This window comes from Struthio camelus, chromosome 3, assembly GCF_040807025.1.
Source record: "Struthio camelus isolate bStrCam1 chromosome 3, bStrCam1.hap1, whole genome shotgun sequence".
Taxonomy (NCBI): domain Eukaryota; kingdom Metazoa; phylum Chordata; class Aves; order Struthioniformes; family Struthionidae; genus Struthio; species Struthio camelus.
Genome location: NC_090944.1, coordinates 1,559,994 through 1,587,504, shown reverse-complemented (window position 1 = coordinate 1,587,504; position 27,511 = coordinate 1,559,994). Strand labels below are relative to the sequence as shown.

At 44.6% G+C, this 27,511-nt stretch overlaps 1 protein-coding gene and 1 long non-coding RNA gene across 10 annotated transcripts in view; both read left to right on the top strand.

Moving 5' to 3' along the window:
• Positions 1 to 27,511, top strand: part of ASXL2 (ASXL transcriptional regulator 2) — a 139,074-nt gene that overhangs the window by 86,723 nt on the left and 24,840 nt on the right. For 5 of the 9 annotated variants that reach the window (XM_068936651.1, XM_068936649.1, XM_068936650.1 and 2 more), the window contains 4 exons: positions 10,985 to 11,100; positions 19,981 to 20,107; positions 24,828 to 24,968; positions 26,758 to 26,921. In XM_068936651.1, the coding sequence (XP_068792752.1) occupies positions 10,985 to 11,100; positions 19,981 to 20,107; positions 24,828 to 24,968; positions 26,758 to 26,921 (548 nt within the window). Of the gene's footprint in view, positions 1 to 1,720; positions 1,932 to 7,629; positions 7,819 to 10,984; positions 11,101 to 11,543; positions 11,681 to 19,695; positions 19,768 to 19,980; positions 20,108 to 24,827; positions 24,969 to 26,757; positions 26,922 to 27,511 lie in introns of those variants that run through there. The other 4 variants (XM_068936653.1, XM_068936654.1, XM_068936656.1 and 1 more) reach the window with 4 other exon arrangements.
• Positions 2,828 to 6,919, top strand: LOC104140726 (uncharacterized). The gene is made up of 3 exons (XR_693361.2): positions 2,828 to 3,241; positions 3,564 to 3,717; positions 4,211 to 6,919. It is a non-coding gene; the product is annotated as an uncharacterized lncRNA (long non-coding RNA).

Sequence of the window (27,511 nt, the reverse complement as noted above, 5' to 3'; positions counted from 1 at the left end):
CTGAAACATGTCTCCGGCATGCGCAAGATGCCAGGATTTCTGAGCAACCGTATCTGCAGAGCTGCCGAACGCTCCGCGCTGCAGCGCGAAGGGTGAGGTGGCCGTGACTTGCCTTCTCTTCCTCCTACGGTCTGCGACAGCGAGAGCCCCTGAGTAGGTATACTGTTACATAATTAAGCTCTCTAGCTCTCTCCTTCTTCAAACACGTGGTAAAGAAATCCCTTTCATGCTCCTTTTGTAATTGAACGTCTGAAAAATGAGCGGAAAAGGAGATACTCTGCTGCTTCTCCCCACGCATACCTGCCTGTACAGCAGCAATAGGTACGGGCATGGCAGAGTCCACATCCTGCCCAATGTACAGTGGGCCTGCTATTCAAGTAGGTACTTTTTCTATATGGTATAAATTTTCTTCCTAAAGGACTCAGAAGTCCAGGAATAACCTATTGAAATTACAGCTAATTTCTAGTTAACGCCTATCAGCCCGGATCCAGGGAAGGAGAATACCTGTAAAGAATGAGAAGAGTTGTGTCCAAGGAGCCTTGGAGTTGTATCCAAGGAGCCTTGGAGCAGATGCCATGTTCAAATGGAGCAACAAAAGGATGCCAGAAGAGTACATGGCACAAGAGTGCCTCATCAAGACCGTCCACTCCAATAGTGGGATGTTAATACTAGAAATCCTTGTGGTATGAGAGTGTAAAATCTTGGCCTTTTTCAAAATTACTCTCATGCTGACCTACTCAGGAGATGATCTTCCTGTCCGTCCATCACTGTAATGTAGAGTGCATGAGCTTCAGGTGTTTGTGTGTAAATATCCCTATTTGATATATAATAAGAACATGGTAGTACTGAAATTGCAAGTGAAATCAGTGGCTTCGGGGCACGGCTCCAATAGCTGGCTTCATCCTGTCAGCATGACGAGTTATTCCCCTACCTGTTTGCATCGCTGAATGGAAACGTGCTGGATCAAGCTAAATGTTATGTTTGCCTGCCCTCTTTTATATTTTTCTAGATACAGTCCATATTACAAGATTTTTGTCTTGGGGGACAGTGCAGCCTCCTCATCCTTCATTTTAAGGCCACTGGTAGCTGGCAGCGTCAATCACTGTCACAGTGGAGCAGTCTCTCTTTAATCCACCTTGGCACTAATCTTGGGACAAGAGTTTGGCCACCTTTGGTCGGAGAGTTAGCAGCAAATAACAGCTCCTGTGAGTTTTTCTTTTCTTCATCGGTACTGTTATTCACAGCCTGTGTTTCCAGGTTCTGCTCTTACAGATCGTAGCGTGTCACAGCTATCTTTCGCAGCTGAGTTCAGGGCAGGTTTTCCCTGCCGCTCCGTTTGCCCCACAGCGATGGCAGGGCGGCTGGAAGGTGAACGTGCGCCATCTGGATGTGATCCTGGGCAATATGCTCTAGAGGACCCTGCTTGAGCAGGGAGGTTGGACTGGATGATCTCCAGAGGTCCCTTCCAACCTCAACCATCCTGTGATTCTGTGACAGCAACCGCAAAGCGGGGGCAGAGTCTTCTCTGTGGCGGTGAGAGCCGCAGGAATGGACTGCTGGATTCGATTCTTGGTTCTCCTACAGCTGTCCTTGACCTGAATGATTTCACTTCTGCTTCCTGTAGTCCAAAAGGAGAGAAGTTCAGGTCTGCTGTTAAATTCTTTGAGCTCAAAAGGCGTTCTTTAGGGAAGAGGGAAACGTTAGTGACGTGGAAACTGGTACTTTGTGTAGAGCAAGAAGCAAACACCAAAACCTTTGCAGTGATGTTCCACTTTCTGATTTGAATCGTCGCGTGTTCAGGATGCAGGATCAAATGGAGCCCGACAGGACACCAGCGTGGGCAAAACATGGTCTCGTCCGCGGGGGGCCGGTGAGACAGTGGCAGCTGACAAGAACGGGAATTAGCATTTATGGCCGTAATTTTTTAACAGGTATTCATAAAATATCTTATTTCTTTGTTTCCTGCCAGAACAACAGCTAAATAAATGTCGTTTAGATCAGTAAAAGAGCTGATTATTGAAAACAATTTGATGATCGCGATTTGACTTTAGTGAACATTGAGGAAGGTGTGTCGCCGTCTGCATTTGCCATTGCAGCGTCGCCCGGCAAGCTCGGTAACGCTAAGAGCAGCGTGGGTGCCGACCCTGGAGCGTTTCCTTGTAGTCCCCTGCCCTCCCCTGGCAGTCGGCCCACGTTTGCCATTTCTTTTTTTTTGTTTTGTTTCGTTTGCTTTATAATTAGCGCAGGAGCATGCCGGGCTGGGGACGTCGCCGTCCTTTTAACACCGCGCCGGCGCATGTTCCTGGGTGTGTGGCGGCACGCAGGTAAGGAGCACGTGCCTGCCCCGGGCCGAAACCAGAACTGCTCTGCATCAGCAGGGTAAGCCCGGGGTTTGCGCGACTGGGAGACTGCGGCGGCTGATAAGGCTTTAGGGCAGAGCCCACGCTGCAAAGTCGCAAACGCTGCCTGATGCTGCTGGGCGAAGGCTGGAGAGCCAGCCCGGCCCCGAGGCAGAGCTCCGCGTCGGCCCCGTCCTCCGGCGCAGAGCCGTCGTGGACGCCGCGTCGGGTTGGGGGCTCGGTGTCCCGTGCGGTCCGTGTGGGACGCGTGCTTGGTCCGCGCAGCGTAGCTTGTCGGATTTGTCCCCAAGCGCTCCAATGCCGTGCTTGTCGTGGTGCTCGGCTGCTCCAGGCGAGCGACCTGGAGCTAACTTCCTTCCTTCTCCTCCTGCAGAGCCCTGTCTCTCCTTCCCTCTTTTCCCCTCTTTCGTAAGGTGTTTTCCAGTTTGAGAGTGATGCTCTTCCCTGGCGTAGAGGAATTACCCAGTGTAACCAAAAAAGTCCGTGTGAATAAACTTACTCTAAGGAAGCTTTAACCTGGGAGAGGAAGAGGGTGGAGAGCCTAGGTGAGACCCTGGAGCGTGGGGACATAGGAATTGTCACAGGCGGACGGGTTTAGCGCTTTCATTTGTTTTCTTAGAGCTACCAGTGCCAAATATCTGCCAGTCTGTCTGTGTGAAGCGAATAGTTTGCCTATTTTCTGTTTGTAAAAGCAGAAGCTGATAATAGAAACGTATAATCCTAGTTACAGCTGCAAAAGTTTCAACTTTACCCAGGGCAAAGTGCAGGAGTAGGAGTTTGGGAAAGTTGCAGTTGGCCAGTATTTTTGGGCTTATTTCTTCCCTCGTTTTAGTGAGGAGCAGTTGCAGGGGGGAGAACGTGTAGACTGGTTGGTCTCACTTGTAAGTTTGATCTTGTTTTAATATGAATTCAAGGCTGGGTTTACATCGTCATTCTGCTAAACTATATACCTGTAAAATAAGAAGGGCAGTAGATTAACAGGAGACATTTATTGCTCCTCAAAATGTATTTTAATGACTTTCACTAGGACTTCTTCAAGTAATACATCTAATACATCTGGATCCCATTAGCTGTTTAAAATGGGGTTATTTTAAGCTTATGACTGCACATAGTTGAAGGGGGGAGTGTTGTATTTTTAGTTCAGCTTGACTGTACTCCCTTTCCAAATGAGTGAAGTCCAGCTTTTGCTTTCTGGATGTGTAGATTTAAGGCAGAAAACCTCATGGAAATGCATGCAAACCCTTGGACAGGAGGAACTCTGGGTCTACTATTGTAGTTTCTTTTCATACCACACTCCCCAAGCCCAAACAAAACCCCAGCCGAGTTCCTGCTTCTGAGCTCCAGCAAGCAGGCGGAGGTGAGTACGGTCTGCGCCCGCGGGGCTTTGCCGCGTGCTGCCGCCGGCGTAGGACTGCCGCAGTACCTGCTTGCAGGATGTGTTTTATACTCCATCTAGATCGTGCTGCATTTTGGTCCTTTTAAAGGCAAAGAGTAACTATGTCATGCCTGGCGACTGTGCAGAAGAGGGCGTTTTCTCTGCCAGGTAGAAAGTCCATTTATCCTGGCAGCTGGAGTAGTTTTCAGACGTCTAGCGGGTGGAGTGAATTGTCAGGATGTCTTACCCAATTTCTGCATATATGCAGTGCCAGTTAGTTAGCTGCGGCTCTTGGAAGCGGTTATCCAGCTGTTTACCCCTGCTAGTGTTTTCATCTAACGTTCTGAATATAAATTTAGCAGAAACGCTGTCATTGCTCCAAAACAGTTTGATTTCACTTACTGAGAGACGGGAGCTTCTGTTTCTTTTGTTGCGTAGTATGTTTCAAGCTATAATTATCTCCAATCTTTAAAAGATAAAGGATGAGAGATGCAGGAAGAACTCAGTTCCAGACAGCTGCGGAGCTGTGCAGAAGGCCGTACCCTTTGCTTGCATCCCTGAACCTGTTGCAGTGGGGTCCATATACTGTTTGTACGCTCGTCGTATTTGGGTAGGTCGGTTTTGGTTGTCTTGGTAGCTCATGCACAAGATAGTTGTGGTCCGTATCAGTTGAGTCTCACATGGTTTAGCAACTGTCATGTTGGTTATTTCTTCTGATTTCAAAATAGTTTGCTTCCCAAATTCTCAATTACAGATGTATATTGGCTTTCTTTTGAGCGCTCTTTCTGTAGTGGTTGTTTTGTTTCGTACTGTTAAACGGTTTGTTTTATTCCAGTCAAGATATCGGTGTGCCAGTATTTGGTAAAGTGAACTTCCAGCGTTCACCTTATGCTGAGTGACCCTAAGACTAATCTTTTGGAGCCACTGGAATAAAACTATTGCATAAATGCAAGGTCATTTTTCCTGCCCACTTTCTTCAGCAGCTTCCACTGCATCTCTTCTGAAACAAGTCTGAGAAAACCAGCCAGGCTTTTCTGCAACATGAGTTGCAGAGAAAAATCTTGGTCTTGATTTAGGAATTGCCTGAGCGCCTGCCAAAAAGAAAGACTTCTGTCACCCATCCCCATTGCTGGACCATAAGTTCTCCCTCAATTTCCCTGCTCCTGCCTAGGGAATGCTCCTTCCTGGCTCAGTCCATCTCCAGGTGTTTCCTGGCGTTGGCCGAAACTGTTGTGCTCTTTGTTGGACTGAACCTTTCTCTTGATAGTCCACTTCGCCTGCCAGCCACGCTGCGCACGAATGACAAGGGAGGATATGCAGTAAATCAAACAGTAAATTATTGACTGAATGAGCTAATATTTTTGTAGTTCTGCCTAATAGGAATACTGAGTTTAAAGGAACATTACAGTCATGTGTTTGATCTTGCTGCCCTAAAGCAGGATCAGCTGTATCCATGCATTTTCTCGCTGTTGTCAAATAAATTTGACAATATTTGTGAAAGAAAAACATGAGCTGGAATCTGATTGTTAAATATCCTTTTAGGCAAGTCACCAGATGTGGACTGGAAACCAATGGGATTTCAAGCAGACAAATATCCTGCTGCATTCACATCCAAAAAAGTAAATAACTTGTTACAAGACTTCCAGGGAAAAGGAGAGTTAAAATAAAAAAAAAAGGAAAAATGATACAAGCATCTTCACTTTTCTGTTATTTTCAGTCTCATTGTACAGGACTGTGCTAATATCTAACATCAGATGAGACTTTCTGAGTCTTAGTGCTTCTCTTTTGGCAGTAGCACAGGCTGTTGTCAGACACGGGATCCAGTCCGGCTGTGGCCACTCTTGCCCTGGTGAGGATCGGAGCCACAGGCCATTAGGAGAGGAGCTCTCACCCTCCTCCCGCTGGTGCCTTTTGGCCGAGTTGGAAAACAGGTGGTGTCATTAATACACTATTAAACTGGATGCTTAGTCAGATAATGCTTGAGTTGCCTAATTTGAGGCTGTGGTCCTCAGGCTCAAGCCTCAAGCGGAAGTCCTCAGGCTCTACAAAGCAAAGACATGAGGCAATGTCTTGATGCAACTGAATCGGTCTTGCTGTTTAGTTTAGGAAAGATGCTTAGACTGCATCTTGCGCTTAATATTTGCAGTAAATTACAGCAATTTTTCTAAAAGAGTTAATCGCCCATCTTCTTCCATAAACGACTGTTAAATAAGTCTAACTATCTCTTGGCTGCTGTTAGCACAGTTTCTTTATGAAAACTCATTAGAGTATTGATTGATTAATGGTTTAGAGTTTGCAAATCTGAAAGGAACCAACTGCCTTGTAAAATGCCATCAAATCTTACCAGACCGAAATTTCTCATTTAATTGACCTTTAACGTAACTAAGGTTTTGTTGTAATGCCATTTCTTAGAAGGCATACTTTTGTGTCAATTACACCGCAAGTGAAAAAATTAAAGTGTAAATGAGTCGCTGTCTGTTGAGACTGACCGCAGACAAATCTTCTGCCAGCGTCCGCTCTTGCAACAGGACACAGCAGTTCGTCGGGTCTATTCGCGTCTCACGTACCAAGCCAGGTTTGGGGAGGTTTGGCCCACGCGCGTTCCCCTCTGTCTCATCTGCTTTAATCCAAGAGCGAACGGCCAGGATTTCACCTGGCACTAAACTCTCTTCCCAGCCCAGCCGACAGCAGGAAGCAATGAAACCGTGCGAATGCACCAGCTGTCGTGACAGCTTCAGGCCGAGTTTGCAGGTATTCGTTTGGGGGCTAGATAATCTTGCCTATGGGTGCATATGTCTTAAGTGCTTTTCCAAGTCGGCGCTCTCAAACACCTGAGCGGTTTTTTGTTTCCGTCACTGGCCTTTAGTCCTTTACCCCTGCATTATCAGGATAACATCTCCATCCATTATCTCTTCCCTCCCTGGGGGGATGTTTCCTGGAGTTTGTTTCCTGTTTCTAACTCACAAGATTTGCTGAAATTCTGCTCTGTCAGAAACAGTCCCACAGCCTCTGTAGCTGGTCAAGGAAACCTTGATTTATGTAGAAACAGTGCCAAGCACCTCATTCAGTATTTTCAAATCAAATAGAGCATCTGGCTCTGCCCACTGCTTTCACTGTGTTGCTTTGCATTGTGTAATTGTTCCTGCAGCATCTCCCCCCCTGCCGCCAAAGTGCTCTTATTAAGGCGTTTAAGGGCATCGAGTTCATAATCGCTGCTCCACTTATTTTTCAAGTTGTAAGGATGAATACTTCTCTGAAAGAAGCTGGAACATCTTTTACTTAAATTCTTTTTACACGTTCTGTAGTCCTGTGCAAAAATCCAGCGGGAACCAGGTCCGCTCGTGGCGCCGTGGTGCTCTTGTTGGGGCTCCTGTACCTGCGCATTTTTGTATTATTCCTCTGCTCTGGCTGCACGTAGTGTTCTTCAAAGGGTGTAAACTCTGGGAGAGTTTGACCAAAGGCCCAGCCGCGTATTCACCCGGCTCCGTCCTCCCATCGACTCTGCCTTTGCTTCGGCAGCCCGCAGCTGCGTTTGAGCAGCCGTGCCTTGGTTCGGCTTTTTTAAGTTCTCCTGTTTGTCCCTCCGAAGCCGTTGTGGTTGCAGCTGTCAGTTCAAGCGCCGCAGGCGCTGCAGCACAACGAGCCTTTCTGCGGATAGAGCACGCAGCAGGTACTGAAGCCGCGCGGCTGGGCAGCAGCTCCGGGCTGCGCTCGCCTCCCAGGTGCGCCCGCTCTTGGCCCCTGTTGCCCTTCGGCGTTTGAAAAGACCCGCTCGCCTTGTTCAAAGGGCAGAACGCAGTTTAAAATGCATGTCACAGCATACGAGAAACTGGAGAGGAGAAAAGCAGCCCGTAGCTGGCTTAATGCTTCTACTTCACCCAGAACTGGTAGTTTCTGCCTCAATAGGCTTCAAAGAGGATGTGGTTTATGTTCCTGCTATTCAAAGGTCTCAAAACCAGCAACAGTCAATCTGCTTCTGTGCATTTGTGTGTTAAATGTGACGCTGAGCTTGTGTTTTCTTCATGTTTAACTACCGCAAGCAAGCCTTGGCTGCGCTGGGAGAGGGGCGCCGTGGTCGTCCAGGTAAGGGTCACGTCCGCCGAGCGGGCGGCCCGGAGCTGCGAGCGCCCCCGGGGTTCCCCGTGCAAACAGGGCGCCCAGGCATGAAGCCGCGTAACTGGATTTTGTACGTTTTCATCATGTTCCTTCTTGTTAGAATTATCTCCGTTCTCTCGGTCTCCCTAATTTTTCCATGTCCTTAACCATATTCTTTACTTTCCTGAATCCCGTCAAATTCTGTAATAAGTTTTTTGATATTGTGCAATCAGCACGACAGGACGCGAGCGTCCAATTAAAGACAGACGCTGAGAATCTTAGATGCTTCATCTTCCCATCCTTAGGCATTGCATCGTCTTGTTGTCCATTCGCATATGCCTGTCAGCTGCAACAGATCTCTTCCCTGAGCTGACACAGATGATTTAGATTACTACAGGTTCTGTGTGCAGCTTGTATTTTTTTTCTCCAAAAAAGTACTTTTTCTTTTGGACATTTTTAATTGTATTTTTGGGCCTCTGCTCTCTGGGCTATATTTCTCTGAAGTTTCTCTTGTTTCTCTCTGATCTTAACCAAACTAAGTATTTGTTCCTTTGCTATTTCCTGCCTTCCAGTTTATCACTAAGCATTAAAATGCTTCCTATTTGGTGTGTAACCTTGAAGAATTTTTGTAACTTCTTGCCTGATTTCTGCTCTGCTCTGTTCTTTGCTTTCTGTCCCATTCAGCATTAGACTAGTGACAATTCTTTGTCTTTTACCCAATAAGGAAATAATTTTAGAAGCTTTTTTAAGCGAGTGTGTTGAAAATTTCTGGAAGTCGGAACGAACTCCTATCGAGCAGCTTTCTTTTTTTTCCACTACTCTCTATTGATGCGTTGAAAGAATTGCAATCCCTTAGTGGGACGTGATGTTCCTCTCCAGGTGCTATTGCACTGTGACCTTTCCAGCCTCATATTATTCTTCTAGAAGTATGAATTGAACCAAATTGAGAGACAAGTGCAAGTTTGCAAAGCCAGTAAATCTCTGGGACATTCTTACTGTTATTTTAAAATACGGGTATAACCCTTGATTTCTGGCTCTTTGTTACAATGGTTTCTTTAATTTTTCAGTTGTAATACTGCTTGCTGTGCAACTGTATCATCTTTATCATGCATACAGATCATCTGGGTATGGTATCAGTGACTTTTAGATTAATAGTTTCTTAATATCTCTTTGCCTAAGAGCTGTTTATCGCGACATTTCAGAGCCTAATATTACCTCATCTCAATTGTGTATGCCTTCGAAGAATCTTGCTGGCTTTTTTCTCACTTAAGTGTCTATGCCACATATGAGAATTTTACTTTCTGTAACTCGTTACTAGTTTCAGTGCGTTTTTGTTGAAACGTTGCTTTCTGATGCTCCTTGTCACTGTGTTGTTTTTGGGAGCTTCCCTTCCCTGTGGATCCTGAACAGAATCACGCTGCAGCTCGTGAATGGCCCTGTCGGCATTATCTCTTGACTCCTCGCTGTCCCACAAGGATTCTGGTTTAGCCTCATATCTGTTCTAGAACTAATAGTTTCGGGAAGCAATAAATTACATAGTTTGCATGTGAAGCCATTTATCGTCCTTTACGCTAGGGGTTTTCCTCCCTTCGCTGGAATCTAACCTTCCTTTGCACTTAGTTTTTTAGCTTGATCTTACAGTCTTATTATCCAGATAAATTCGTGTGTGGATACACACACACGCACACGCACACGCACACGCACTGAATTTGCTAAATTTTTTTTTGTTTTAACCTGCTGCATCTATACCCAATCAGTCTTGCAGATCTACCTGTAGAGTTTGGTGTGGGTGATGTTCTTGGCAGTGTTTATGTAGTGCCTGTTTTGTTATGGCCATCATGCAATACAGGTCATGCTAATTAAGGTAGTTTTGCTTTTATGATTCTTCTGTTTATATGCAGATACCAAGTTTTTTTGTGTTGATGCCTGTTTTTGTCGGTTGAGAACCTGAAGCCTGCTGATTTTAGTCATCTGACATTCTCCCCTGCTTACAACAGAGCAAATGTGTTTTATATCTGGATCTTTCCAGATATTTAGCAAATGTTGTTTATGATTTTATTCCACGCTGGCTCCAGTTAGTGTCCCTCATCAGTTCAGCCATGGGTGCCAATATAAGAACTTGGATAAAGCTGCCTTTGGCTTATGAGCCACGTCGCCTTAGCTCTTCCCTTACCACCGTCCAGGCAGTGGCGGTTGTCCCGTTTCAGTCTCAGCAACTAAACAGCTTTGACTAGCCCTAGTCTGCTGATTACCTGGCTTCTTATATACGTACACATTTGCTAAGATAGTAGAGGCAAAACTGTGATCAGGTGTGACTAATAATGAACACCGAATGATTTACCTGGCTGTGGCCACATATACATCAGCCCACTGTTGCCAGAGTAGAGGGTTTTGAGTGTCCTGTGCCAAATGGGTGTATTCAAACCACATGAGAAGCTGTGATTTAACTCCTGTCCTTGGTTTATTGGTGGCTGTGAGACCATTTGAAAGTCTGAATTAGCTGCAGCTAGAAGCCCTGCTTTAGAGCTCCATATGGCTAAGACTAGATTTCTGTTAATCATCTAGGTTCATTCATTGAGCATATAGGCTTATTTATTAGTATATTGTGTATTCCCAATATTTCTTTTTAAAAAGGAGCGGGTGATGGTCATGTTCCATTTTGTTTGCATGTCATTTATCATCCGCCTCCTGCATGGGATGCAGATTTAATCTGATCAGAAACTGCATCAATGAGGTGTCTGACCACAGGTAATTCCAGTGTAACCAGATGAAGGCAACAATTGCCCATGCCTGTCTATTTAGATTTGAATTATCTAAACCTGCATGAAGCTGGAGCTTTTTGTCAAGCTGCAGTGTTGTTTGAGAGCAGCTACTCTAAGATTAAGATCATTAAAAAAAAAAAAAAGAGATGGGCAAGAGATGAAAGATCTGAAGTCAGTCACAGAAATTCCTATTGGCTTGCAGAGGAAACGTGCCCTCTTGATGGGAAGGAAGTAGAAATGATTCTTTATGCAAAAAGTAACACTTGCTAGAGGTGCAATTTTCATGAGCCTTGTGACATGATCTGAAATGGTGAGGACTGGCTAATGCACTGCAGGCAAACATGTGAAAATTGGATTATGTATTATGTATGGTTTTTTTCCTTCCCCTACAGTGTCATCTAGACTGTCACAGGCATCCTCCCCTCAGTCAGGCTGCCCGTCACCCTCCATCCAAACAGGCAAAGTCATCTCCCCATCCCAGAAGCACAGCAAGAAGGCACTCAAACAGGTAAGTAGGACAATCTGGAACCTAGTCTAGGGGTCCTTGCAGTAATTTTATTTCTCTGGTAAATCACATCTTGCTAAGTGAAACTGCACTCTGCGGGGAAATAATTCAGGACTTCCTGTCTGGCTCATAGTAACCAGAGTTTTGCTTAAAATGTCCCTCTCTGTCAAGGGAGATTCAAAATACTGTGCTAATTAGTCCCTTGTATTTTCCTAAAAAGTGTCTGGATAATTTTTTTAATTACTATTTTAGGGAATGGATGTAAGATGTTATTTCATCCAGCCTTTTGATGGCTGCCCTTAGCTTTCCACAGTCTGTTTTAGAAAATGGCAGCTCTTTTGGGGAAAAGAACTAAATCCACTAATTTCCTCTCCTCATTAGGGGCATATTTGCACTTTCAAGGAATTCTGTGGGTCCAATGTGTGTGTATATATGGAGGGAAGAAGGGGAAAGAGAGCTCACGGAATTTGCATTGGACATCTACTGGGCATTATGAGAGAAAGAGGAGGACTGATTATTTTCCATGCCTAGGGAATGACCGTTTTGTATATAGTGCTTATTACATGCACATGGTCTGGAATGGGTAAGTGTGTGTGCTTCAGCTGATTTGTTTCTTTTAATGAAAAATGCAAGATGAATTGGTCCCCTGAGTGTCTTATTTGCAGGTGTTTCCCCAACTGCGTCGTTTAGTTTTCTGTGGTCCCTGCTAAGGAAATGCTTTATCAGGGTTAGATTTACTCCTTGGTAAAGTAAAAATCTGTAAGAGTTATGAGTCAAGATGCAGAGGAGGCGCTCACCCAGTCATTACAGGGGCTTGTCGCAGGCGGATGTGGTCAGATAGGGCTTTCCCTTCCCAGCCCAGCAGGTTTTCCTGACTCTAAGAAGCTGCACTGAGGATGGCATTCAGCTAACAGAGATGTCTGTGGTGTTGGGGAAGGATCTGCAGGGAGAGAGGAGGATCTAATTAGGGCATATCAGTGAGGAGAATATTACTGGGGAAGATATGACTGTTGAAAGAACCAGAGCTTCATTTCCAGCAAGAGAGAGATGGGTTCATGTCAAAGAGAGACACCAGCTTTAAGGAATCATCTCTCGTCTTTCTTTTCCCACTTGGCTATTTCTTGGCAGAAGCATCAGTCTTGCTATGGTGCTGCTTGTTGCTGGTAGCTGAAATAGAGAAGCGAGACTGTGTTGTCACTTTAGGCAGATTTTCTTCTGAAATTCAGTCAAGCTTCCACTTTCATTTGAATCCTGCTTTTCACTGAAAATTGCTTTTCACTAATTCAGCATGATATTAATTATACTCTTTGCCCTCCCTTCCTCATCCCTCTGTAAGCCTAGCTGCAGTCATTTCTCTCCAACATCCACAAAAGCCTTTTTCTCTGAAGAGACACATCAGGGTTTGTCAGAAAGAGTCGTCTTTCCCCTCTTGCAGTTCCTCTTCATTGTCTCTGTTCTCTTCTGCATGCTCTAGGCCCCTATTTCCAAACCTACACTCCATCTATTTTTTTCCTCTTTCCCCAGCCTACTGGTCCTTACATGCCTAATCATTTTCTACTTTTCTACTGAATTGCCTCTGCTGCCACTCCTACCAGCCTTCCCCCACCTTTGCATTCACTCCCCTCTGCAGCTCTGCTCTCTCTCTCTTCCATCCCCAGCTTTCTTAAGCTGAGGTGTCTCTTCCCGAGCATCCTTGTTCCATCACTGTCTCTGTATGTAATGAAGTACTTCACAGCCAGCAATTTCCCAAATTTACAGAATGTTCTTGGCTTCACTGTTCATAATCAAACTGGTTTGGGGAAAAAATCAGAAACCCAGAGTGAGAAATGAGGAACCACAGAGTGGCCTTCATTCATGTCTGTGTAACTATTTGTTCTGAACCATTCTGTAGCTGCTTATAAAGCAAAAAAGGCAGTTGTTGATAGTTATTTTCTTCCAGCACAGCAGCTCTTCTCCCTTGACCTCAACTCTTCTGTCCCAGGGTAGAACATCAGATTGTAGCATAGTGAATAACTTGTCTCCAGGCACACTGGAAAAAACGGCGCTCCGACTTACCTGCCTAATTGTTTGCTCTGGCTTTGGAACAAATTAAGAACGTTGCATGCCAAATCTATTGCTTAACTATTCCAGTGGAATTTTTCCATTTTGACCTTTTACATCTTCCACCTCTTCCTAAACCTAGTTGCAACTGTGAGCATGAAGTCATAAAAAGTAGATAGAATGAGCAAATATACATAGCAGGAACGAGCAGCAGTGTTGTGAGTTATAGCAGTAGGAAAAACATAATTCTTTTTTTCCACTTAAAGGCTCAGCATCTTAAAAAAAGCTTCCATATTTTTAATTGACTGGGGTCTAGATTATTTCCTACTATGCCCTGGAAAAGTCAGCTGGCTGGATTCAGTGCTTCCATTTGAAGGTAGCGATTATCACGCTCTTGGAGGGAAGAGAGTTCCAGGTGAGGACTTTGAACCCTGCCACGCTGCATTGCAGCTATGCTGGCATTAAGTCCCAACTCCTTTAAGAAATAAGGAACGGGATTTAGTCCATAAGCAGAGCAGAGCTAAAACTGTAAGCTACAGCCAAATAAGGTGGCATTCAGCAGAGTGCCGCCATCACACCGTAGAGTAAGCAGATGGCTGCATGCTATGCAAGCTCAATTTTCCTTATGATCTTTTGGAAAAGTCCTAAGTAAAGAGGTTTGCAATATGTGAATCTAAATTGGCAGAGACATGCCACTGTTTCTGCATTCTGCCAAAAAGATAAAACAATCATGGGGAAAAACATCCTTGGTTACCATGATGGTGTGGTGATAGAGAAGAAACACATTGATGTTCTGAAACTGATAATCCAGATCTAGGAAATGACCAATTTCTCAGCCTTTGCTGGAAAATGCAGATATTCCCTCCATTGTTTCCTGTCATCATCTCCAATCTACTGACCTCATCTCATCTTTATCTAGCTTGAGCGGCCATCCCACGGTCATCAGAGCTCAGATCTCATCATGATTTTTGGAGATTAGAAATTGCACCCTTTGTTCTGATAAGAGTCAGAATCAGTCTTACACTGCTGGCCTTTGTCTTCATCTATTTCACTTTCTTCTATTATTGTCATGCATACGCTGAATGAGTCAAGGCCAGGGATTGGGTCGGACTACACCTTACAGAAGCTCCTAAGTCAAATGAACAGTCGCTTTACATTATTCAGAGTGTGAAGAAGGGAGCTATACGTCTACAGATTTTTGCCCGTTAATTATGTCCCCAGAGCTTATTATCCTTGGAGTCTGAGACTAAGCAGGTCCAGAGAGAAACATACGGATACTTAGGACCAGATTCTGGTCCCTGCTGCAAGCGCTGTGTCCTGAACCACCGCAGGGCTGACAGGGAGGAATGCTCTGGTGATAAAAGTTCTTTGTTTCAGTTACACTTAAAGAACCTCTTTTCATTATCAAAGCGTTAGGATTAAAGAGTCTTTCTCAAGCACTACCTCTCCGATGCTGTTTTGAATGACGGAGGAGGAGGAGGAGGAGGAGGAGGAGGAGGAGGAGGAGGAGGAAGAGGAGGAGGGCAATGGTTCTTTTTCAACTCTATAGAAAAGTGATGGTTTCCACCCTTTGCAGGGATGTTTACTTCAGAGCCGTCCTTTGTGCAACTGCACCCATTTCTCAGAAACATCTGCCCTCCATTAAGATTGCTAGGATGTATGACAAAGAGAAAAGAAAGACAAAGGCAAACAAAAAGAAAGTAATCCTCCAGGAAATGGTCTAAAACTGGGGCAAGCTGTTCTCCCCATGCTGATTTGCATTGCAGCTGCAGTCCTAGATACGCTCCACAGTTTCCAAAGGTGGCTTTTCATTGTGTTCAGGGACAGAGACTGGGCCCCTTGTGGGGAAAGGACAGGGCCTGGGCCTGGGGATGGTAGTGGTGGCACCCCACAGAGCTGGTCCCCAGCACCAGCTGGAGAAGGCAACCATGGCATGGCAGAGACCTCCACGCAGACCCAACTCTAGAGGGCAGACTGCTCCTGGGCCAGTGGGAGCGCTGGTGCCTGTCTCTCCACTGGGGACCAAGGGGCTTCACTGCTGGGCCAGGCTCCGGTCAAGGGGCTGAACCCCAGGGCAAGGAGCTGTGGGAGGAAGTGGGCAGGTTGTGTCCCATCAGGGAGTATGAACAGGAGAGCAACAGGGTCTTTGGACAAACACTCTCTCCCGCACACACCTACACTCACACCTCCCAGGGGCGAGAGCCTGTGCCCATGATGCCAGGAGGGACAGGTAGGGGCTATGCTTGAACGAGTGGTGGATGGAGACTCCTGCGATGGGGAAGGCTGGAAGCTTGGGACATCTGGCAGCAGGGGAAAGGCTCCTTCCCTTTCCTCATATCTGAACCTACAGAGTCAGTGCAATGCCCTAATGGCCAAGGAAGGGGAGCAAGCTCCATTGTGCAAGGCTTCAGAGCCAGCTGGGCCTGAGCGGAGCATTGACCAGTTCCTCTTGGTGTTAGTGGCTGGAGATTCCCTTCTACAGGGAACAGAGGCGTCCACCTGCAGACCAGACATGCTGTCATACAAAGTGTGTGGTGTTTGCCAGCAGCCCAGATCAAGGATGTTGCAAAGATAGCCAAGGCTCTTCTGCCCTTCAGTCTGTTCCTCTGTGTTGCTTATCCTCATGGGCAGTACTGACACTGCCGAAGGAGACCTGGGACAAATCAAGAGTGACTACAGAGCTCTAGGGGCAAAAATGAAGGACATGGAAGCCTAAGTAGTGTTTTCTTCAATGCTGTGGATGAAAGAGTAAGGCTTGGGTAGGACTGACACATCCTGTGAGTTAACAACTGGCTGCCTGTCAAGTGTGAAACACTTGGCAACACTTTGGCTATCAGTCCCTCTTTGAGAGAGGGGATCTCTTTGACAAAGTGAGGAAAGAGCACGTTTGCCAGGAGCCTTGCTGACCTGCTGAGGAGGGCTTCAAACTAGGTTTGTCAAGGGAGGGTGATAAGAGCTTGCAGTGAAGTGGGGGAACAGAAGTCAGGGTTATAAGTGCCTGGGGCACAGCGATGGGAGTGAGAGGGTCCTCAAGAACAACAAAACAGGGTGGGGTGAAGGGGGGTCCTCCTCAAATGCCTACACCCAAATGCACACAGCCTGGGAAACAGCCAGAAGGAGCCAGGGCTCCATGTGTGGATGCAGAACAATGGCACCATTGGAGTAACTGAGACGTGGTGGGATGGCTTGTATGACCGGAGTGTTGTGATGCAAGCTCTTCAGGAAAGAGGCAGGGAAGAAAAAGCAATGGGGTGCCTTGTGTATGCAGAGGGAGGGGGGCCAGGCTGACTGAGAGCTTGTGGGTCAGGATAGGAGGAGAGGCAAGTGAAGGTGACATGTGATGTGAGTTTTGGTCCCTGAAAAAATGTTTACTGAGTCCTAATGGAAGCCGTTTCTGGACACATGAAGGAGAGGAAAATGACTGGGAATAGTTAGCATGGATTTGGGAACGGTAAATCATGCTTGACCAAACTGTTTGCCATCTGTGATGGAATGACTGTACCTGTGGGTTAAGGGAGAGCAATGAATGTTATATACCTTGACCTTATCAAAGCTTCTGACATGGTCTCCCACACTGCCCATAGGTCTAAGTTGGGATTCAGACTGCTAGATGGGTTAAAAAAACTGCTGGGATCCTCATGCTCAGAGGGTAGTGAGGTATGTTCAAACTAGACTTGGACACTGGTTAGAAGTGGAATTCATCATGGGTCTATCCTGGTACTTCTCCTGTAAAATATCTTTCTCAGCGTCCTACAGTAGATGGGAGGAACCTTATCAAGTTTACAGACAACACCAAGCTGGGGGATGCAGCGGGGGATACACTCGAGGGCAGGGCTGCTGTTCAGAGGGACCTAGACAAGCTGGATGATTTGGGCTGAAAGGAACTTAATGAAATTTAGTAAGGACAAATGCAACGTTCTGTGCCATGGTCAGATTAACCCCTTGTAACAGGATGGGCTGGGAGCAGCTCTGCCAAAAAGGACCTAGCAATCCTGATAGACAAGAGTTAAACAGGAACTAGCAGTGTGCCCTGGCACCAAAGAAGGCCAGTAGCACCTTGGGCTATATGAACAAGAGGTGAGGGATTACAGAATCACAGAATGGTTGAGGTTGGAAGGGTCCTCTGGAGATCATCTAGTCCAACCCCCCTGCTCAACCGGGTCCTCTAGAGCATGTTGCACGGGATCGCGTCCAAGCAGGTTTTGAATATCTTCAGGGAAGGAGACTCCACAACCTCTCTGGGTAACCTGTTCCAGTGCTCAGTCATCCTCACAGAGAAGAAGTTTTTCCTCATGTTCACATGGAACTTCCTGTGTTTCAGTTTGTGCCCATTGCCTCTTGTCCTGTCACTGGGCACCACAGAGAAGAGTCTGGCCCCATCCTCTTGACACCCCCCCTTCACATACTTGTACACATTGGGGAGATCACCTCTCAGTCTTTTCTTCTAAAGGCTAAACAGGCCCAGCTCTCTCAGCCTTTCTTCATAGGAGAGATGCTCCAGTCCCCTGATCATCTTTGTAGCCCTCCGCTGGACTCTCTCCAGGAGTGCCATGTCTCTCTTGTCCTGGGGAGCCCAGAATTGGACACAGTACTCCAGGGGAGGCCTCAGCAGGGCTGAGGAGAGGGGCAGGATCACCTCCCTCCACCTGCTGGCAGCACTCTGCCTAATGCACCCCAGGATCCCATTGGCTTTCTTGGCCACAAGGGCACATTGCTGGCTCATGCTTAACTTGTTGTCCACCAGGACTCCCAGGTTCTGCTCTGCAGAGCTGCTTTCCAGTAGGTCAACCCTCAGATCCTACTGATCCCTATGCAGCACTCATTAGACCCCTTCTAAAATACTATATCTGGTTTTAGGCCCTCAATATAAGGCAGGCATCAGTTAACTGGAATGAGTTGGTGAGGGCCACCAGGATGGGACACTTGTCCTACGAAGAGAAGGAGGTTATTGAAAAAATGGAGCCAGGCTCTTCACTACATGGTGAAGGAGGTGGGAGGATGAGAGACACCGGGCATAAGTTGAAACAAGAGCAGTTCAGGTGGGATATAAGGAAAAACTTTTCCCCATAAGAAGAGTCTAACAGTCGAGCAAGGGCCCAGAGAGGCTATGCAATCTCCATCTGTGGAGGTTTTCATGACCCAACTGGATAGAGTCCTGAGCAACCCAATGTGAGCTTAAGCTGACCCTGCTTTGAGCAGGAGGTTAGACTAGAGGCCTCCTGAGGTCCTTTCTCACCTGAATTATTCTGTGATTATAACAGGGCTCAAAATGAAGATTTAGTTATATCAGAAAACACAATGTAAAGTTGAAACGGAATTTTAAAAGAGATGTCTAGATGAACAATCGTTTCCTTCTCTTCCCACACATGCCTCAGCCACCATTGGCGTGGGCACCTCAGATGCTGCGTGACCGAGAATTGTGAGGTGACACAATGAACAAAAGCAAAATTGTTTTACCTAAGCTGAGAAAAATGCAGCAATTAAACAAATGGCATCCAGAATAAGAGGTGAACTGAATATAGAAAACTTTACATGTTTGAAGTGATTTGAATAATGTAAGTTTGGATTCACACCCTATCGCACATACTGGAATGTAGAGCGGTGTTTATAGCCTACTATTTTCTTGACATTCACTCTTGCTTGTGGTTCATCTTCAGCCCAGAAGAGGAGTTTGTAAAAGCTTTCTTGATCTATGTGACTTTATGGATTTTTGTGTTCTTCATGTAAATGTCAAATTTCTCTCTCTCCCTTGACCCAGTAGGTCCAGCACAATTTGGTTGCATTTTGGTTTGAATGCTTTTTTTTGCCCTATGATACAAGTGGCTAAATAGGAACTATTTAATAAATAGGAATCTAACATATCAACTTATTATTTGTATCATTTTGTTTTCGGTCGCTTTCATTTGTGTCTTTTCCAAACTGAAAGTCTGTCTTTTTCTCTTCTCTTCATATGGCAAATTCTGCAGGCTCTTAAATATTATTTTCATTGTCTCTCCCTAGTCCTAATTGTGTTTCTTTTTGTTTGTTTGTTTGTTTTTTAAGATAAAGTGATGATCTCTAGTCAGCAGTCCTACTGGTTTGTATATATGCAGCATCATATTTTCAGAGGTGCTTCCTATTTCAAATTCTCCTGTATACTTGATCTGCAAGAATTTACTTTGCTGTTAAGTTCATTTGGGTTTGGAGTTCATATTTTAAAAACCGATGCTTTGGTTTAGGTAAGGTAAAATGCAGCAGTTTAACCAAATTGCCTTCTTAGTCCCTTATCTAATTGGTCATTTGTGCCTTTTAAGCTGTATTATAGTTGCCTTAACAGCCTCTTTTCTGAAACAAAGGATTTTAATTTCTTCCCTTTAGTGTTTTAGTCTTTATTACTTTCCTAATTAAAAGTCTTTCCTAATGTGTATTGTCTCTGTTGAATGTTTTTAGTAAGTTGCTACTTGTTCCTCCAGGAGACTGAAGCGAGTTACATTATGGTACTTTTACTTTGAAGTTATTTATGTAATTGCTCCTTGAACCAACTTCAGATTTAGAATTCCTTCTCTTTGCATTCTCTAGAAAACATTTTTCCGTGAAACAACACAGCTTAAGATGTTCTACAACCATTAACTTTTTACTTTAGATGTGAAGGTAGGAAATGTCTACTTATAATACAGTATTTAAATGGACAGTATCAGTATCCCATACAAATGGCGTTTCAGAAGTTGTTTAAAACTTTTGACTTAGTTATAATCAGAATCCAATTATCAGATGCTATGAAACAAGCTGTTTGTACTGTGTGTTATTAACTACAAAGACTATTTTGAATTTCTCTTTGGTGATGTCTTCTGTCCTCTTCCCCAGGCCTTGAAGCAACAGCAGCAAAAGCAACAGCAGCAGCAATGCAGGGCAGGCATGCCCGTGTCATCTAATCAGCATGTCCTTCTGAAGGCTGTAAAGGCAGCCAGTGACTCTGCACCGGCAAAATCTGGTACGTGACAATGATAGTCCTCTGTTTTCTTTTACTGTTGTGTCTTTGTAACTTGCCTTTGCTTGTTTTAGGGGACGAGAGAAAAAAGTGCTCTTTTCATATGACATTCTTTTTGTTTCTGAAATGTTCTAGCTTCTGTGTTTCTGACTTTGACTTTATTAGGAATGCATTCAGTTAAGGATAGATCTTATTGTGCCATTCTTTCTGTGACAAGTATCTTCCCCCTGAAGTTGCCCATACACTGTGGTCAGGTCCTCCTCATGGCTAAGCAAAGCAGATGGAATTCCTTTTAGAATTTATTTCTTTCCGGATAGTCTTTTCATTCTGGAGGGTGACTTAACATTTCTTGTTCCAAAGATGTACGGTCTTATCTGATAGATCCCCAAGTGCTTTGCGGCATTTATGCTGCGTTAGAAATTAATGAGATCGCTTCTCTTGTTCATTCAACAGTGCATTAGCTCCCTTAGCAGCAGCAGCATTTCACGAGTTATCGTGAATTCTTAGCAGTTACCTCTAGCTAGGTATCTCTACACTGTTTTCTGTTTAACTGCTTTCTGGAGTACGCTCCTGGTTCTGTAAGCACAACTTAAGTTGTTTTCTCCTAGATGAAACGAATGCCCTTGTGTTTGTATATACTGATTTGCCTATTGTACAAGTAAATTACTTCATAGATTAACTCGATCCTTACTATTTTACCAATCCACAATTTGTCAGGTCATCTGTAAACATTGCAATTAGTCTCTATACCGTGTCCCACCCAGATCATGGAATACCAATTTGCTTTTGTTCATACTCATGGTAGGAACGCAAGCACTGGGTGTATCAGATCAGACACATGCTTGGCCTTGTCACCTGTCTCCAGCGCTGGCTGATAGCAGATGTGTGGAGAAGTATTTAAGAGTAGGGCAGGCATGTGGTCATGCTTCCCCAGAACGGAGCAGGAGCAGGTTGTGCTTCAGGGTCTTCCATAGCAAAAGATGGTATCTTTGTGTTTCGTAGCACAAAGCAATGTTGGGGAGAAATGTGTATAGGGACCTAAGAAGTACACACAACTTAAATACACAGCTCAGTATGTATGATATGGAGGACGGAGAGGCAGGAGCCAGAGCAGCAGCGTTGTGTACTAGAGGAAGAGAGGGCTGGCTTTTTGAGGCTGAAATCTCTTCCAAAGAGTGAGGATCTCCTCCTCTGGTGCACAGCCCTGCTGATTCTGATCCTGCATCACCATCCTCTGCAACGCATATACAGTCCCTGTCCATTTAAGCTGTGTGTACTTCTGAGGTCCCTGCACTTACCCCCATCTATTACCTTAATTCTAATGGGTAAAACTGCTTTGCAAGCCAAGGCACTTTATCTGGGAGATGGAAATTCCCCTCCCCCCATTTTTCCATCCTTCACTCTTGATTTATTTTACTGATCTTGATTCATCTCAGAAAGATGATGAAAATATAAATGTTCAGGGATGGGCAGCAAGAATGCTCACAGTAAAAGATCTCTGTCGAATGTTCTCCCTCATAGACAAAGTGGCTGAGACTGACAGATCATGAAGGTTGCCTAAAAAAGGGAGAGAAAATTATCAGATCACAACAAAATTACATCCCCAATCCCAAATCCTAAGCTATTTTCAGTCTTCTTAAACTGACTTTTTGGTAAAGCCTGATAACCTCAGTAACACAGTGAATCATTAGCTACAGATGGAAACTGTGCCATACAATTATTATTATTGCAGCAGCTATTATCCTGATTCCAAACCTAATAGTCCTTCCCCTGCCAAACAGCCAGTCCTTCAGCGAGCGAGCCTGTGCTCAGAACGAGAAACAGCAACAGCATGTGCAGCGAGAAGGTGCGTCTCTGCTGCTAAGCTAATCCGTGCCAAAGTGCCAGGCCTAAGCACTGGAACTTGGACATCCCTTCTGCTGAACCCCCAGCACGGTTTTGGCTCTGAATAAGCTAGCAGCCTCCTAAACAATCCTTGGCACGGTTTGGGGTGAGCACAGCCCAAACCCTGTTCCAAACAGGCAGTTTGAATGTGGGGCCACCCTGCTTGAGCGAGAGAAAGCTTAAGGGTGTGAACGTGGACGGTACCTGCCAGTTGGCATCAGGGCCAAGGGAATGCCAACTATTTAGTTGCTGTATTTCATTGGTCAGGTAAGAAATTTCATAGACTCTTCAGGAACCAGGGCCAGGAGTACCTCTGAGAGCTCATCTAGTCCACAGCCTTTCCTTCATGTGAATCTAGTATACAGTCCTGACTGATGTTTCTTTGGTCTGTCCTCAGCCATCTCCAATCGATGAAGACCAAAAATTCCTAGCCAGTCTGGCCCCTCCTGCTTTGTTTACTTTATCCTTAAAATGTTTTTCTCTGCCTCTAATCAGAATGTTTTTTATTGCTCTGATTTAATTCCAAGATTTCCTGTCCTATCCACTGTGGACATAGAGTCCAGGTTATTTGATTTCTTCTCCCACAGCCTTTTACATAATTGGAGATGTTCCCTCATCGCCTGTTGTCTTTCTTTAGTGGACTTTTTCTCCTGTGTTTTAGTGTGTTTGTTTATTCTCCCTTTCTAAATAGCCCTAAAAAATCCAAACTGAAACTAATCTGTTCTGACTTGCTGGTTATATACTGCTGGAACGTTTCTTGTAACATCTGTTCAGAGAAATGCAGGGTTGAGGCTATGTTCCATAGATCCAATTGAAAGGAACAGGCATGTATCGTCAGCTGTACTTCATGCATCATTTAATAGCAGAGTAAGTGACGTGGGGCATTTAACAGTAGATGATGTTGCCTGTTATTCTCAGGCAGCTTTGTAGTTCTCAGTCCCTTTCAAAAAGAGTAAGGGGAAAAGGTTAACCTCACCTTGCTTGTTTGAAAATCAGTCCTAAAGATGTGCTTGTGTCCTGGGTACCTGGGGTGGTATGCTCTAAGAAGGAAGTCAAAATTAATCCAGTAGAAAACTGTCATGCCAATGACTGTATTTAGAAAATGCAGTGCCAGGTACGCAGAGCCTTTAATATAGAATTATAGTTTCAAAGCCTTTCACAATGTCTCAGCTAACCAGGATTGAACCTGAACAGGTCATTAGTACAACAGGCAAATATTGTTCCCGGAAGACCTCATCTCCACAGCCCCTTGCCCCTGCCCCAGAAGGAATTGCATCTTCCCTTCGGGAAGTAGCAACAGTAGAGACCTAGTAGGAGCTGAAACCCTACTAGGGTGCTCCAAGAAATGTGCTCCAAGAGGGGCTCACTCCATGTTTTTCCCAAGGATGAAAGTGAGGCTGGCAGGCCTATATTTTTCAGATTGCCCTTTTGGCCTTTTTCAAAGACGGGTGGAACATTTGCCTTTCTCCAGTCATGGGTAATCTTCCCTGATCTCCATGACCTTTCAAAGATGATAGAGAGTGGCCTTGCGAGGACATGGCAGGCTCCCTCAGCACCCATGTATTCAGCTCGTCTGGTCCCATGGGCTTGTTCACAAATAGGCAAGGAGGTTTAAAGATTGTGAGAGACACAAAGAAGTTAAGGATCAAACTCATTTTTGTGTGTGGTCTCAAAAAAAGCTCTCTTCCTTAGTTTTTGCTAAGGCCTTATTAGACTGACTTGAGGTCAGAAGAGAGTATGTTCATGGAGCCCCCAGTTGGACTGTAAACTGATTACAGTAAAAGCCTTTGAATGTTGCTGCAACATGAAGGGTTTTTATCTGTTTTTCGTTAACATCCATGGAGTCCTTTTACCCCCTTACCCACGTGATAATTCATAGGAATTGCTATGGATAGCAGGATATATTGAGATGGAGAAGTAGATTCAACATTCAAGTAGAGAGAGAACAATCTTCTGACAGAAGGCAGCCTACCGATTCCATGGTTTTAGGGGTGCATTTAGTCAGAACTGGAGCAGCTACGGTAAGGAAGAGAAGGAAGGGGAAGGGAGCCAGGCAGAAAAGAGAGTAAGAGAGGTATATGGGGAACAAAGCTGGCACTGACTGGCTAAATGAAGGGCCTGAAAGGGTTGGAGCAAGGAATTAATTAGTGCAAGTCATTAATCAAAACCAGCATTCACTTAGTTTGTGACTTAATTATGTATTGTTGAGTTTCTCTTTTGAGGCATGGGACTTGAGCACCTCTCCATGAGCGAGTGAATACCTGTTACTGCACACAAACCTAAAGAGAGAAGACCTGTTCATGCTCTTACTTCATCTCACTCTAGAAGATGGGAGAAAGGAAAGCAGGGAGAATCTAGGGAAAAAGTACTTCCCACCAGCAGAAAAAAAATACAGCTATACAAAAGAGAATGTGGGTGGCACTGATTTGTAAGGAGAGATCACAATGGTGAAATCTGTCTGGTTTGGCTGAGCAGTGACTTTGGAGGAGGACATGAAAATATGCCTCTGAAAGGAAGTTTTAACAAAATCTTGCTAGCCTGGGTAATGACAGGAAATAAGATGGGACTGAGAAATAGATTCAAACCATAAACAAAATGGTTGTCCATCTCTTTGTTTTGTGATGGTCTGATAGCTACAAAGGGCTCTTCTGCTTTTACGGCCTGTTGGAAAATAAGTACTAGAAGAATAAAGGTATGTAAGTGTCATGGAACTGCTTGTCCCAGAGCTGCTGGGATTAGGGTATGCGTGTTCAAGAATCTTTGTTTCGGGCCAAACAGATGTCTCATGTAATATTTCTTTGTACCTCCCTGTGTTTAAACGTTTCAATTTCCTGTGCAGCTTGGGAAGGAAAGCAGTCAGATGGACAGTCAAGCAGCCCTCAGAACTCCACCTCCAGTTCTTCTGCCTCTGTTAAGCTTGGTAACTCCTTGCCAGGGTTGGGGAAGAAACCCTTCCAGAGATCTGACAGGCTCCATGCAAGTAAGATATTTATTTTTCTGCTTACAGAGATTTAGTTGCTCTGATGACAGAACAAAAGCCCAAATAGGAAAACGGAGTAAAACGTGTAATTTAATTACATTACTAAAGTGATTTCTGGAAAATCCTGGGAGGTACTCCTGTTCTTCTGCATGAATTAGGAAAGATAATTCACACCTTACATATGCAAATAAGCCTTTGCTCATTTCTTGTCAGCAGGGCTTTTTGTTTATGAATTTGCAGCTTACGGCTTGAGAAGTAAAAAAGGACTTGCATTATTCAGCAGGCTTTTTAATGTACTTAAGGTACTTTGGTAACATAAACAGAAATCTTTCCCAGACCTTTATACTTCAAGCCCCACTGCTACTTGACTTCCTCCCATTCACTGAAATTAGATGTTTCTCAGCTCTCCGGACCCTTTCTGGTTTCTTTTACATATACCAATGATGGAATTGACCTCGTTGAACTTGAGGCTATGCTGAGGTCTCCATCTGTGCTTTTCACCCCACGGCCTTGGTCCTAGTTCTGTTGTCTTCATGACACATATCACTATCACAATTTGCCTGATTTGTCAACTTTTTTGTCTCATTCTCAGGACTAAATTCCCCCTCTCTCACCCCTACCTCAAGGCTCAGACACATTAGCAGAGCCATGTGGGGAAAAGTTACCTTTGCTATTTGTATCCTGAGTATAAAGAACAGATTTGCAATCCATTGAGCTAGCACTTCCCAGGCTCTAAAGTTCATGTGAATAAAATACTGGGAATAAATATAAGGCAGAGAGAGGAATGCTGAGGTGCCACTCCGGGCACTTGCATCTGCCAGCCTTCCCCAAGGTGGGCGCAGTGCAGCTAGCTGCAGACACCTACTCTACAGTCTAGGTTCAGCTCCCGCTGTAATTAGAAAATTCTGTAGCTTAAATAGACAGTAAATCTGCAGAGCCATTTTCTGAATGACTTGTAAGAGAGCAAGCCATCTTTCCTTGATTAAATAAGCCTCCAGGGAAGTTATTCTATCAGGTCCTGCTACCTTAAAAATAATCACTGTCATCCCTGCAGTCAGGTGGAGCAGGGTCTGTCTTAATATTAGCCATTTTTCTAATAACGCAGTTTTAATTGAAGCTTCATAATACATGGCTTTTTACCTGTAATAGGCAATGGATGAATCCAAAGGAAACGGTGTACACAGTACAAATGCATTATCCATTATTTTTTTCTGAAGTTGCAGCACATATATGTAGCTGGCTGTAACGTGAGGGTTAATGCTGGAATTGGTGGTTTTCAAACACAGAAAAGGAAAGAAGAGAACAGTTGCTCATTTTTACTGCTTCATCTAGCGTTGTGGTTTCTAGACAAGCACAAGGGGCTGCTGAATTTTTCTGAAATGTTTTTGCTGAGAACAAAGTAGGAATGTCCAACAAGAAATCCAGAGGAACAGACTGACCTTAACTAGAGGCTTAAAATAGAAAATTAATTTGGCTAAAAACATTTCTAAAAAAACCTCCTGAAAAAGACTCCTTGCCAGGCTCCAATGAGATAGCCAGGATTCCCAGTAAAGTTAGGTGAACTGACACAGGGTACAATATATTAGGTATTGAATTTCCTCTGCCAGAAAAGACCTTCTACGTTTTTTTCTTAAGCATATGTGCAAAGGTAAAGCCTTGACGTATGTCAAGGTTTGAAATGAGTTACTAAAGTGGCATTGTGAATGTCTGAGATACAGCAAACTCTGTAAAAGAGCCTTTAATCTTTTCTTAGGTAAGAAGTTACCTAGGTCTCTGTGGTTCTTTGCAGGGCAGCTGAAGAGAACAAAGTGTGCTGAAATTGATGTGGAAACCCCGGACTCCATCCTCGTGAACACAAACCTGCGGGCACTGATCAACAAGCATACGTTCTCTGTTTTACCTTCAGAATGCCAGCAGCGCCTGCTGCTGCTGCTCCCCGAGGTGGACAGGCAGGTACGTCGTGTTTTCCATTGGAGAGAGGAGCTACGCTCTTAGGTGTCAGCCCCATCTCCAGGAATAACTGGCTAGACATTCAAATACTGCATTAATGTCTAATGGGATAGACTTTATCTTCTCTGTACAGTGTGGAAAAAAATCAGAAAATTCTTCCGTGATTTATTTGGGTATTTGTTGCTGTCTGAAAAAAAGAATTCAGATTGGTTAGACCAGTGGCTTAATTCCATTCAATCAACTCCATATTCCCAGTTACAGTGAAAACAATGTTTCTGTTGTGTTGGACTTGATAAGGGTCAAGAGGGATCGGAACGGAGTGATTTCAGTATCTTCATCCCTTTCTCTCCCCAAACCCCTCCCAAACTCTGCAATACAGGAATAACCCTACAGCCTTTTATTACAGGTACCTTCCCACATCTTACCTAAACAGCTACTGTAATTTAGTTTCATCCTCTTCTGTTTTTCATTACTTACCTTACTGCTGTCAAATACTGAATTTGGTAACGTGAAAACTGAATGATTTTTCTGTCCAGACTGCAGAGTACACTGCTCCAAAGAGCTTGTGTCCTAACCTGAAATGCATTTTAGCC